The following is a 13,657-nucleotide window of genomic DNA, read 5'->3' on the forward strand; positions in this document are numbered from 1 at the left end:
CACATCTTCCTCAGAGACCTCATAACAGGTAGAAACTCACATCTTCTCCATCAACTCATTTGTGAACATTTCTTGAGACAGGTCAGTTTTAACTTTAGGTTTCTACTTATCGTTTCTACTTGCAAGTTGCATGGCGCTTATAATTATGTGTGTAACACTGTAACATTGCAACGCTGTAACGCGGTAACACTCGTGACGCTGTAACACAGTAACACCCGTGACGCTGTAACACTGTAAGTTGTAACAGTGTAATTTTGACACTGTAACACCCTTACCGCTGTAACACCCGTAACACCCAGGGTAATCTGGATCTAGTAGAGAAGTTTATCACAGAGAGTGGTCACCAGTTAGAGGAGTGCAGAAAGCGCCCTTTTGTAGATCTCAACCAAATAGTGGGGTGTCTGAAGAGAAGAGATCTGGAACCAGCTCTACGGTGGTGCGAGAATAACAGACCTGCTCTTAAGAAGAGGTAAATAGTTAGTTTCGAGTTACTACCCCCTCCCCCCTCTACTACCCCCCCTCCCCCTACTACCCCCTCCCCCTACTACCCCCTCCCCTACTACCCCCTCCCCCTACTACCCCCCCCCTACTACCCCCTCCCCCTACTAGTTCATAGACTTTGTGGCCTTTTTGATCATCTTGATGAAAATTTAAAATTTTCATTGTCAAGTAATAGGAGTGAGTAAGGTGTTTAAAATATTGTGTGTAATGTTTGCTAACCAGCACAACTATACATCACAATTTCAGAGGTAGTTCCCTCGAGTTCATGTTGCACAGACTAAACTTCATAACACTTATAAAAGAAAGGAATACCGCTGCAGCTCTTACATACGCTCAGATATTAGGTAATGCTACCAAACACTTAAACAACTTTTGTTCTCTTCGTTTGATTATAATATCATGAAAAATCGATCTTTCAAACGGTTTGATTTCAATAAATTATTATATATTCATGTAATATTCAAAATTTTCATTACCATATGCCATCAATATATTACTATATATTACTATTATCAAATGTTTCTCCAGATATACTGGTTCCAGTACCTACTACCTTGATGGCGACTTGTGTCACTCTCACCGATATCACTGATTGGTCACTAGTCAAAATTTCAGTAAAAACCACGAAATTTCGGTCAAGGGGACAGCAGAAAAGCTCCTCTTCAAAAATCTTCCAAAATCTCTTTTTATATTCTGATGATTTTCCGTTTATCAAAACTTTCTTCGGGAATAGAACTTTGAGTACCTCAATCGTGTCTTGAGCCATCCTCAGTGACCTTGTAAGATGGTCATTCAAGAAAAATTCAGTCAAAACTGTGAAATTTGGGTCGCGGAAAGCTGAAATTCGAATAATATGTCCTACCGGTAGGACACGTGTTAGCGCTGTCACGTGACCATGACACGTGACCTAACACGTGACCCTGGCAGTTAACTAACCAGGGTATAATCCTATCAGGCCAGTTTGTGGATACACACAAGAAACAACTACAGAGACTTATGGGTTCCTTACTGTACATTTCCACTGGTATTGAGAACTCAACCTACAACGTGAGAAATTAAAAGCTATTTAAATATTTAAGTTCTATGACTATAATAATCATTATGAAGTCTTAGATGATGTTATTCATTGCGAGAATGGGATAATAATTTGTGTAAAAAGCAGCTAGTTGGTATCGATGAGGTTGTTTGTCTCATCAAATGGTCATGATTCTAAAAACGGATGATTTTAGCCCGCAAACGCTGCTCAATTTTAGATTTCAGCAACATAATTTTATGAGGCTAAGGTATCGTGTAGTGGTTTTAACTTAATTTGTAAGGTTTAACAAAATGTACATTTAATAAATACTTGGTGTGTTTAGTTCACATCTATTAGTCAGTAATAACGTGGGGGGTTGTGTTCCCACTGTAATTTACACCGCCTGACAAGTGCAGGCTATAGTGATTGACACTTTGTTAATTAATTAATTTATACACACATAATAATGATGATAATGTGATGAAGCGCTATGATGTTACAGCTCCTCCTCACGATATTGTGTACTTGTAGTACTCATGTTGTTGTGTGTACTAGATAGTGCGATAGGTTATGTGTACTTTGCCTTGTGGTTTCAGTTACGTCTTTTAGTGTTATTAAATGCTTAGTTTTTATAGTACGAATCTCTACTATCTTACTATATAATTCCTTTCAGATTTGTTGATCATTTTGGTTTTCATAATATAGTATAACTGTATAATATAGTATTACATTAATGAGGATTACTAGAATGTCCTGCAGTTCAATACTCCATAACAGCTTACAGCATGCATTATAAAATTTCCATATCGGCCAGCAGTCTGTGTGTTTATTTTGTAAGACTTTCACTAAATAGGAAACCTAAACCGCGTACTGTATCAATTTGTTTAGGAATATTAAAGATGATTGAAGATCCGAAGAGAGTGTACACCCCTATGAACTTTGGACTGCGCCTGTTAAAATCTCCCACCCACAGTAATCTAATCCTAGTTGCCAGCCAAGGGGAGGCAGTGAAAGCAAGCTCTGTCATCCTCTCCTTCAACAGCCCTGTCATAGATCACATGACCACTGAATTGCATCTCACTAGTCTGGACATGAAGGAGTTCAGTAAACAGGCGGTCCAGGGTTTTGTTGAAGCTGTCTACACGGGAGATGCAACAGGTTTGAGCAGAGATACTTTTAGAGATATCAACAAGATGGCTCACGTGTTCAAAGTCACGTGGCTGGTGACCAAGTGTGAGGAGCAGTTCTCTCAGATTACTGATCTGATCTTAGAACCATCTTATTCTGATCTACTATTCCTTTTCGAGGAAGCTGTATATGTCTGCAAAGCTAAACTGGATTCGACCAAAGTTAAAGATGTTGCACTTGAGAAGATAAGGTCTTTAAAATGGGAGCAGCAGTTTATCAGCAAATATTTGGAAATTAACGGAACATTTTCCACCAACCAGCTTGACATCCTGATAGAATTGGCAGGAACCCAAATAACTTGCATAGTTCAGCCCATTGCGGACAATCTTACCGCCCAGCTAGAAACTGACACGAAACTGTTTCCTGACGAAACCAAGTATTTGTTAGACAACTGTAACCTGTCCAGATACAGACTGCATAGTGTGGACATGTTTGAACGGTTATTTGATCTGCTGAGAGAAGTTTTGAGTGAGTCCCCGGAGCTTTACAAATGGATATTTGATTTGTACAGAGCATCAACTTAAAAAGCGCTTGAGCTGAATCTTGAAGCTCCATTACCTGCAACTGCTGGCGAGGGTGAGAGCATCGCCATTGTTTCAGAAGATACGCCGCTTGTAAAAGAGATCTCGTTAAAGAAGCTCCATAATTTAGATTGCAGTATGGGATTTGAAGATTTCATCAACTGGATGGGCCAATCTCCGGATATAAAAAATCTCATGATGTTTGTGGAAGGTCTTATGGCTTGGATGGATGCGCACACAATTCTAATTCCTGAGCAATGCTCACCAGAGGTGATTAAAAAAATCGTGGATATCAAACAAAAGCGAAATTGGAAAACAATCCCTCTTGGCTTTTTCGAATTCATGAGCATATTTATCCGAAGTCGAAGCACAGCATTTGTCTCTCTTATGAACAGTCTCATAGACTGCAAAGACATAGTCACTAAAAAAAATCACCAGTGGCACGAAGAGTTTGCTTCGTTTGATGATGTCGAACCCTTTGCCTTAACCAAAATGTCCCGACCAAATATTAGGAAATACCTTGTGGAATATAGTTCTCATGGCACCAAGTGTCCAATACCAGGAGAATGTGGCATCATCCTAAAAAGTTCGTGGCACAAAGAAACTGGATTGGACATCAGTCTTTGTACTGATCCTGAGGAAAGCACCAAAGACTTTCACTTTCACCGTGAGGTTCAAGCTGAGAACATACATGTCCAACCTGCAGCAGTGTTCTTGAGTCCCTTGGCATGGCATGATGTGCCGGGTCCTGGTATAATGGACTTTGGTGCTGCAAGTGTTATCTCTATGAACGTGTTCATTGCTAAGTAACTTGGTGCGATAACATTATCTTAAACTAGATAAAAGTGATCCTGTGTATAAACACTAATTAGCAATCTAATATGGTGTTTTTGTGTATAATATAGCAGCTATTACTTGATAGCTATTACAGCAACTGTTTACATTAGACGAAGCCTATTCTAAACCCTACAAAAACTTTGATTTTAATTAATTACTGAATTCGCACTTTGATATTGTACTCAAATCATTTTGATAAACATAAAGTTGTTAAATATATACCGGTAGTTTCTTCTAAAAGTGCTGTGACCAAAATCCAAACCTGGATTACTGCGGACACAACGCAGGGTCCTAACCACTAAACGAATCTTTCAACTAAAATATTATATGAAAGTTTAACACAATACACATATACAATGTAAAGACAATCATTCGTAAGATAAACAACTTTTAGACCACTAGTTCCAACAAAAAAGACAGGTTATATTTTTCTGCAACATGCCTGCAATTTACTGAGATTGCTATTTTCCGGTACGGTGAAAAGCATTTCATATTGATAACTTGATAATGTCCTGTGAAACAAACAGATCAACAGACTCGTAAAATAAGATTTGTCCACCCCAGGATTTGATGGATCCTCAACACTGGGTAGATATCTGTGAGATGTTCACTAAAGAGGCGTGCTCTCTAATGGGTCTATCTAAAGAGTCACCTCTCTCAATCACTGTTGATGCTGGGTGTAAAGCTTTACCTGCACTCAACTCTATCAGACAGGTTCAGTCTTACTTATTATTATTCTTTATTTATTTCTTTACTTATTTTTATTCTTTAATGGATGTTTAGAATTTCGAGGAATTTTGTGAAGGTTCTGTAGTTTCTTTGTCTAGTATGAGTCTACAGTTATCAACCAAATTGGCTAGGAATTATACGACTGGGTACTGGTTAAATGAAACAATGTCGCAAAAACTTTAAAATAACAATTGAACTTAACCTTGCTATTCATGTGAAGATTAATGTTGATAAACTGTGAATAATTTTAGGTAATGGAAGCAAAACAGTTGTGGGGATTGAAAGATGAACTGCCGTGTGAAGTAGATCTAGGACCTTCCTGTCAGTTCCACTCTTTATTCGCATGTCCCATACTCAGGTAATATTTTACTCAGCTTTATTTAATTTACTGTCATCAGTTTTGTTGTCAATTAAAGGTTGTAGAATTTTAATAGTTTACTTGTAAGAGACAAGTAAATATTATTTCCATGTTTTTTGGCACAAGATTTTTAAAAAAACTGTTTTTATCAACACAACAACTAGTTTAGCAGATAACAAAATTAATTTGTTTGTTTTCCAGAGCTCAGTGCACAAAATCAAACCCTCCGATGAGGTTGGAATGCGGTCACGTGATCTCAAACGACGCTTTAAAGAGACTTGCTATATCAAACAAAGTAAAGTGCCCTTACTGTCCCCAAGAAACGAGTCCGAGTGAGGCTAAACAGATTTATTTCTGAGTATTTTTTGTTAAAGTTGTAAAATATTGAGAGAACATATTTGGGCGCCAGTCACCTGGACTTTTCTAAACCTTGTTCGTGCTTTTGAAGACCTTTGAATCCAACAGGATAGGTTGCTTTGAGGAAAACTGAAAACTGTGTATAAGTATTAAATGCATAAAAATATCGGGGCTTTGCTTATTAAATAGTGCTTACTTTTATTAGTTTATTTGTATCCATCGAAATGATCGCTGGGGCGATTTTCGAATGTTGATAGACTGACATTGTAAAATTTATTGATGCAGTTTGTAATTGTTTCAAAATATAACAGTTTTTAATTCTACGGGAGAACTACTCGAAAAATATATATTACTGAAGACTCTAATGTGCTGGTACCTGATAATATACTGCTTTTTGTAAGCCGCGAGGATATTTTACTGGATTTATTTTGTTGTAAGGCGCGGCTTCGCTGCGCGTTCCTAATGCGCGTGTGGATAGACTGGCTGGCCGGCCGGATTGATCTGTGATCGTTTCTATTTAGTACGGGTAAATGCCTCACAGAATGGCTAGCCTCACAGAATGGCCAAATTTGTAAATGTTTTTGTAACTAATTTTTTTTAAAGACTGGTAGGTTTTGTGGATACCATATGAAACAAAAGTCTTCTGGCAACACTTCCTGTGGTGAAATCATTAACTAGGACCACATTTTCTGGCATAAATATGATTAACGGGTGATACTCGTAAAATATCTGTTCCATATATTGGACCGTCGACGAGTCCAACTCGGCGCGCGTCCTGGTAGGTTGTAAACCTACAAAAATATGACTGTTTATGTAAAAATTTTGAGCACTGAAAAATTTGTTTTCAAATTTTTGAACTAAGTTTACATTTTGGTGAGAACTTCTGGCACCAGTATGACAGAAGATGTTCAAAGAATAGTATTCATCAAACAAAACGAACATTGTTCAATATAGGAAGAAAAAAATGCTAAAATGGCTACACGCCTCACAAAATGGCCAAAATATGCCTCACAAAATTTGTTTTCAAATTTTTGAACTAAGTTTGCATTTTGGTGAGAACTTATGGCACCAGTATGACAGAAGATGTTTAAAGAATAGTATTCATCAAACAAAACGAACATTCTTCAATTTAGGAAGAAACAAAATGTTAAAATAGCTAAACGCCTCACAAAATGGCCAAAATATGCCTCACAAAATGGCCAAAATTTTAAACTCCTTTTATTCAATGAAACCATAAGTCTAAAGTATTCACAAGCTATTTATTATACAATAACACCCCAGATGGCCACTAGATGGAGTGTTTTTACAGCCGAATGATCAAGGTTATAAATCATGAAATCAGGGAATATGAACAACGCCACACAAAATGGCCATTTTTGGTGTAGGAAATTATGCCCTTTTTATTCAGTTCTAAGAAATTTCACCTATATGGGGGTGTTAACAAGGCATATTAATACCAGCAGCATGCCTGAAACAAGAGCCAAAGGTTTTAGAAAAATAAATTTTCTCGTTTTCTTTTTTTTTGCCATTTTGTCAGTTGACCATTGTTAATGATCTGGCCCGGCGCGCGCTACTTCGTAGCTCTTGCCATCGTTTCGAGAAGAAAGCGGCGCGCGCTACTTCGAAGAAACTTAGACGAGTAACATCCGTCAATTTTGTCAGGCATTTTTTCTTTTTTGTGAAATAATTTTTCACAGCTCTGTTTTTTCGTGAGTTTTAGGTTATTACCCCATTCCTTAATAGGTTTTCTAAGAACGTGTGGTGATAGAAATTTAAAAAGTATCTCCATCAACAAAATTATAGAAATTCAGATTTGGCCATTCTGTGAGGCATGTTTTTTTGTTGATTGACGATGTCAATCCGTCGAGATCGTTGCTTTGCGAAGCAGAGCAACGATCGTCGATGCGAAGCAAGAATGCTAGTTCGCGCGGCGCGTCGAAGCGGCGAAGTCCTCCAAGTTTTTTTGGAGGAAGATTTTCCGGCCAATTTTTCTCAAAGAAAAAATGATTATGAGAATAAATGAACCCGCGGGAAGAAAAATATGAGTGTCAACTTAGCTTCTTATGAGATAAAAACTGGAATAAAGTGTGTTTTGTGACTTTGAGAGATCAGACCTTCCTTTTTTGGCCATTCTGTGAGGCAAATACCCGTAGTTACACCTAATATAATATAATATAACAATTAGTGGTCAATGGTTATGCCGCGGAGTCATTTAATACGTTCATTTGTTCGTCCTGCTAAGTGAATTTGATGTTGTTTCTTTGATCCAACCAAATTTTGGAAATCTATGAACAGGGGCCTAATCTAGAGATCAGTTGTCATAGGTTGTATGACCCGCCGCGCACGAGTGCGCGGCTCCCCTGTATCGTCGAAACTCTACTATAGTGAAGCGACAGTGGGGCTCACCACGTGATACAAGAGATCAGCGAGTTGTAATGTGTAGAAATTTAATTTACAGAAGATGGGAATCAACAAATTGAAAGGATTGAATTGAAAGTTAAAACGTAACTCAGTTTCAAACAAATAATAAAGTCGTACGAAGAAGACTAATCTCAAAATTTTAAGTAAAGAACGAAAACATATATATATATATATACGAAAACTATATATTTATACGAAAACAGTAAATTATAATTGTATTGCGTGTATTATTATTTTTATTATGTTAAATGTCAGACGAAATGCACTTACTGTAGTATAGCATTTGAACGTATTTTGTCATACGTTGTATGACCCGCCGCGCACGAAGTGCGCGGCTCCCCCTGTATCGACAGGACTATAGTGAAACGACCGTGGGGGTCGCAACGTGATAAAAAACGTATTTGAGCATTTTCAAGGTGACACTCACAGTAGCATATACTAAGTTACGATCTTTCCACATAGTACATAATATACTTGCGGGTATAATAGTAATTTCCATGTGGAAAGACTCGTAATACATAATACAATGCAATGAAGCACGTTTGAATTGATACATGTTACGTACCACAAATATCGGCGCGAAACTAGTGGCATGCAATGTATGTCAACGTTTGAACGGGGAATCGTTTAAAATCACTTTCGAGGCACCTCGACAAAAGCTTTTCACGCTATTGTGCTTAATTGTTATGGAGAAATACGTCAGTAGCATGTTTGAGCTTGTTAGTCTCTTTCAAAAGTTTTCCAAGTGATTTGTATAGGTGCATATATTAACTCTGAATACATTGCAAAATAAATTATCTCGATTCATGAAGTTTGAAAGAAGTTATAGCAATGCGCGCAATTTGGGGAGTGTACTTTTGGCGGAGATATAAACTGCGCCCTTCGTTTTTGATTTTACAAAGCAACTTTTTATGTGTAATGATTATTAATGAAATTATCGGATATTTATAATTCAATATTGATTATGCATTAATTCTTCTGTGGAAAATAAAAATTGTATTTTACTTTTAAAAAAATTATAAGCAATAAAACTGTAAATCTTACCTTGGGACTTAATTTTCAATTCTAAACTCAAAGATACAAAATTCAACTTGAAAGTTATATATGTGATTCGATGGAGGGTTGCAGTGGCGTAACGAAAGGCCCTGCTGACCCCGCTGTGCAGGGGGGCGCCGTCTTAGGGGGGCGCCAAATCGTTGTTTGAATGTGGGACAATTTCGAAAACTTAACTAAAGTACTAGCAAAACTGCGCGTTTTGCTCTAGATACACACTTTTTTAGAGATTTTACCGGCGTATTCTTTAAAATCACCTAATTTGTTCAATTTTAGGGAGGTGGCGATTACGTTTTCACCTCTGATCTTGAGGGAATCCTACGCATGTTGTTAACTGTCAGACTTTGGACGAGGAAATGTTCTCGCGCCGTACGTTTATTATGGTAAAGCATTTCGGTACCAGAACGATAAATCTGTTTAAAATAAAAAGTTCGAAAATAGAGTGTTTTAGTGAATAACTTAGAATATATTTTTGATTTTCTCAAGGTCTGACTGATAGATTTTCTTTAAACTTTCTAGATAGTTACAAGGCTATATGACGGATAATGTGTGAGAGTTTGGGAGAATTTATATGTGCCAAACTTGAGATATAATGACTTCAAACACAAGAAAATATATATATACAAGATATTGCGAGCGTCCTGTTACTCTCTTAGATGCAATATCTGTAAAGTATTGGATGAGAACTGATTTTAAGTAAGGATTTTAAATTAAGTTCAGGATTATAAAAAAATTCTCCGATTTGCAGTTCGAATAATATGTGCTTGTGATGCATCCGGCATCAGCATAATCTCAGAGGAAACATCTCTCGCGTGCATATCTTTTTTATCTTTTTTAGCAGAACTCTTTCCTCAGAAACTCACCGAGTAAAAATGAAAAAGTCAGATGACTGTAACAAAGCAGCAGAAATCCCACACATTAATAGCCCTCTCTCATCACTATGCTTATTATCAAACATGTCAATCTTACAAATGTCAACAATCCTAAAATAATTTAGAACCGAAACGTGATCCTTTGTAAAATTATATGTCCCAATAATCAAATTGACTTGTACTCAAGTATAAAGTTAAACAATTTACTCCAATAACCACGGTCACTAGCAAGTTCTCTCAAATGGAGAATATCATCATACGACGCGACTCCAGCAAGATGAAGCGCTTCCAGAGGTCAACCTTCAGGTGGTGCAGGAGGTTACGTCTGTGAGCCCCGAGTCTACCAACTTCACTACACATCTCGACAGCAAAACACAGCGCAGCTTGAGCTGGTGATCTTTCATCGCTCCTCAGTATGTGTCCTAGCATCTTCCACCTAGATAACTCAGCACGCTCAGACATAGGGGTAGAGTTACTCTGTTTGTAGAGGGTATCTTTGGACATCATAATGCGTGGCCAGCTGACATTCATGATCTTTCCGAGGTGGTTACGGTGACATGCATCTAGTTTGTCCCAGTACGATTTAGGCATTCCCCAGCAACTAGAGTTATACATATGAGGATAGATACTACTTGGGCCTCATAGACCTTCAGCTTCTTCTGTAGGGGGATCTTACTCTGGCACCAGACCTTCTTGAAGTTCTGGAATGCTACATTGGCTAACATGATTCTTCTGGTGACATCTTTCCTACTTTCTAGCAGAGAACCCAACAACTTGCTACTGCACCATTCTTCATTCATTCTAAGGGGTTTACCATCATCTATGACCTCATCTTTCCCAGCTATGTAGACGTGTAAATCACTATGCTGAAAATTAAAAATATAATTTTTGACTGTACAATGTAAGTAACTTTTCAAATCTCAATCGGTTTTAATTATCTCAGATATACTCGCCAGATTTTGAACGATTAGGCGCTAGAAAGTATGATTCTAAAGATTTACAATCTTAAATTTTGTACTACCTTTGTTCATCCTTAGAGAAACAACATTACGAAGTACTCCAGCGGAGGAAGTACTCCAGCGGAGGAAGTACTCCAGCGGACATCTGAGCAGAAACGATTTCACTCGACCAAGGTACTGAGCTGAAAATTTTGAGTCATATTTCTTTTGTAAACAAGTGAAAAAGAAGTACTAAATTACAAACAATGTCATTAAGCTTATTAGCGATCATGGATGAAGATAACAATGTTAATTAGGAACAATTTTAAAATGGAACGAGCATCATTGATTGATTTGGCCCAAAATTTAAAATTTAAAAGATAACCACTTTAAAAAAATTTTTAAACCCTGGGTCGGATTAAAAATTTAAAAAAAAAATACAGTATTTCCCGGTAAAAAAAGTTTTTAAAATTAACTAAGGGGAAACATGTGTAAAAAAAAAACAAAAAAATTTAATTTACGGGCTAAACATTTCGGGTTTTACAAAAAATGTTTAAAAGGGGCCTGTGTACTACTGCTTTATTTAACAAAAATATTTGTGAATTTACTTTTTTATAAATTTTTTATATTAATATATGTGTATTGCGGGGAAAGGGCGTTAATTTGGGATAGAGGTATTGGGGCCCACTTAAATCATTTTGTTCTTTTTTTGTTTTTCTAAAAACTGCTGAGAAAATTTTTTTACAACTTAAAACAGTGTTAAAAATTTTTTTTTAATTATTTTTTATTATTTCAAAAAATAAAAAAAAGGTTTTGGGCGTCAAATCATATTTTTCGCAACGTCTACCCCAAATTTAAAAATTTTTAAAACCACCCCCCTTTTAAAACATCAACCCGGGAAAATTTTTTAAAAGCAAAGCAGCGTTTTACAAAACCATAGTATCAAAACTTCCTTTTCTCTTAACCCAAAAAAAATTTTTTGTATAAAAACTAAAAAAAATTTCTTTTGGGAATTTAAAACAGTTTTTCATTACGAAATTTAATAACAGGGAATCACCCCCAGGGCACTAAAAAATTTAAAAAAATTTAGCCCGAATAGAATTTAAAATCAAAGATAAATTTAACAATTTAAAATTAATTGAGGGTTTCTTTTAATTAAGTCCCCCCAAATAAAGAAAGGGAAGAGGGGCCGGGGTTGAGTGATAATTTAAAAGTGAGGAAAGCTCTTTTATAATGTTTTCTTTAACATTTTTACTGAAGTGGAATGAGTAAAACTAGTTTAGTTTACACCGGGTGGGTTACTTAAAAGGGGTTTCCCAGAGACTAAATGAAAAGGGTGAGGGGTTTAAATTTTTACGAAAATTTCGGTTGTAGTTGGAGCAAGGAGGGGGAAGTTGCCCGGGTTTTGGAGAGAAATTTTTGTTTTTTAAGGATTAAGACAGCCTGACAGGAAACGTTACCAGGGTTTTGGGGGAAGGCTCCCGGGTTGGATTTTTTTTTGCCCCTTTCCCCTCCCAAAAGTGTATCGCGATTTTTGGGAGGGTCCCGGCGTTTTTTAAGTAGGGTTTTCCTAATACCCCTAGAGTTAAACCAAAATCTTTGGGGGGTCTTTTCCCACCACTAAATGCCCAGAAAAACCCCAAAAGCAAAAGGGGCCCACCGAGAAGTTTTTCCGCTGCTTTTGGCAGGGCCCAGGGCTTGGGATTTATTCCACATTCCTTCCCCTGTTGGATGTTCTTCCCCTTAAACAGCAAAAACCCGGTCCCATCCTAAGGCGATTTATTTTGTTTCGGGAAAATAGCAGGCGATTATCAATTTTTGGGTTGCTTATTTTCCCTAAATTTAAAAAGAGGGGAAAGGAATGGAAAAAGGCTTAAATTCCCTATTCCACTAACTGCCCGGTCAAAGGGGCCGATTTTCCCCCCCCCTCTTTACTAGGGGGCCCAGGGAGATCAGATTCATGTCACAAATTTTAGTAAAGTAAATTAGTAATGTGATCCATCTTTAAAATTTTAAAACAAAACCTTTGAAAGGGTAAAATTTTTCACTTGTACATCATAGCGGTGAAATTAAAAATTTTAAAACAGGGAATCTTTAAATTTAAAAAACCGCTTTCCCCCCTCTTTAAAAACTAAAATCAAAAAAGGGGAAAGGAGCTCTTGCTAAAGGGGTTTTTTGAAATCTAGGGATGTGGGGAGAACGTGCCGGGGGCATGCAAGGGGAGGACCCGGGTTCAAGTGTTCTTAGGTATTTTATATACTGGAAAAATGAAAGACAATAGTATCGCATGCAATCAACTTTGCCTACCTTCCCAAATTCATCTCTGGTGGGGAAGGATGTCTTAGCTACCGTTTCTAAAGGGATACTTCAACCCCCGGAAGAAGGAAAAGGGAAAAGGATTCAGCCTAAAGTCTGCCGGGCCCTTTAACGGGGGTTTTTAAAAATCCCGAGTGCATCCCCAAAAAAGCCCTCTTTTCAAAGGGTATGTGCGAGCTTTCAAAGATCAGCAAGTTTTTAAAGACTTTCACATCGACGGGTTGAGGGGTTGGAAAAGACACCCCCCAAGAGGCAAAGGAATTTAACCATCCCAAAATCCACATATCTGTTTTTTTTTGTATTGGGGGGGGTACTTTTTAAATTTTTTAAATCAAAAAAAAGGGGTAAAAAAAGGGCTAGATAAAAGGTAGGTTCACATGTTCTGTAAATCGTGTGGGGGAAATTAACATCACAAAATTAAACGGAACATCACTAATTTTTTACTTCATATTTTGATTGACAAGCAGAAACTTGTCACAAGAAAAAGGGAATTCTTCTCGGAGCGGAGAAAGGGTCAAGCAAAAATGCCCTTGTGATGGTTCAATTATAAT

General features: G+C 37.2%; 1 protein-coding gene across 3 annotated transcripts in view; it reads left to right on the forward strand.

Moving 5' to 3' along the window:
• The window catches only part of LOC134820056 (E3 ubiquitin-protein ligase RMND5A-like), a 79,442-nt gene that overhangs the window by 32,452 nt on the left and 33,333 nt on the right, over positions 1-13,657 (forward strand). The window contains exons 4-10 of one of the 3 annotated variants that reach the window (XM_063830245.1): positions 15-81; positions 300-469; positions 748-845; positions 1,457-1,548; positions 4,627-4,776; positions 5,043-5,149; positions 5,351-5,798. The exons of the other annotated variants lie outside the window; for them this stretch is intronic. Of the exons in view, the coding sequence (XP_063686315.1) occupies positions 15-81; positions 300-469; positions 748-845; positions 1,457-1,548; positions 4,627-4,776; positions 5,043-5,149; positions 5,351-5,507 (841 nt within the window). The 3' untranslated portion in view covers positions 5,508-5,798. Of the gene's footprint in view, positions 1-14; positions 82-299; positions 470-747; positions 846-1,456; positions 1,549-4,626; positions 4,777-5,042; positions 5,150-5,350; positions 5,799-13,657 lie in introns of those variants that run through there. 3 annotated transcript variants of the gene reach the window in all.

Source organism: Bolinopsis microptera, chromosome 8 (assembly GCF_026151205.1).
Source record: "Bolinopsis microptera isolate Bmic1 chromosome 8, MBARI_Bmic_1.0, whole genome shotgun sequence".
Taxonomy (NCBI): Eukaryota; Metazoa; Ctenophora; class Tentaculata; order Lobata; family Bolinopsidae; genus Bolinopsis; species Bolinopsis microptera.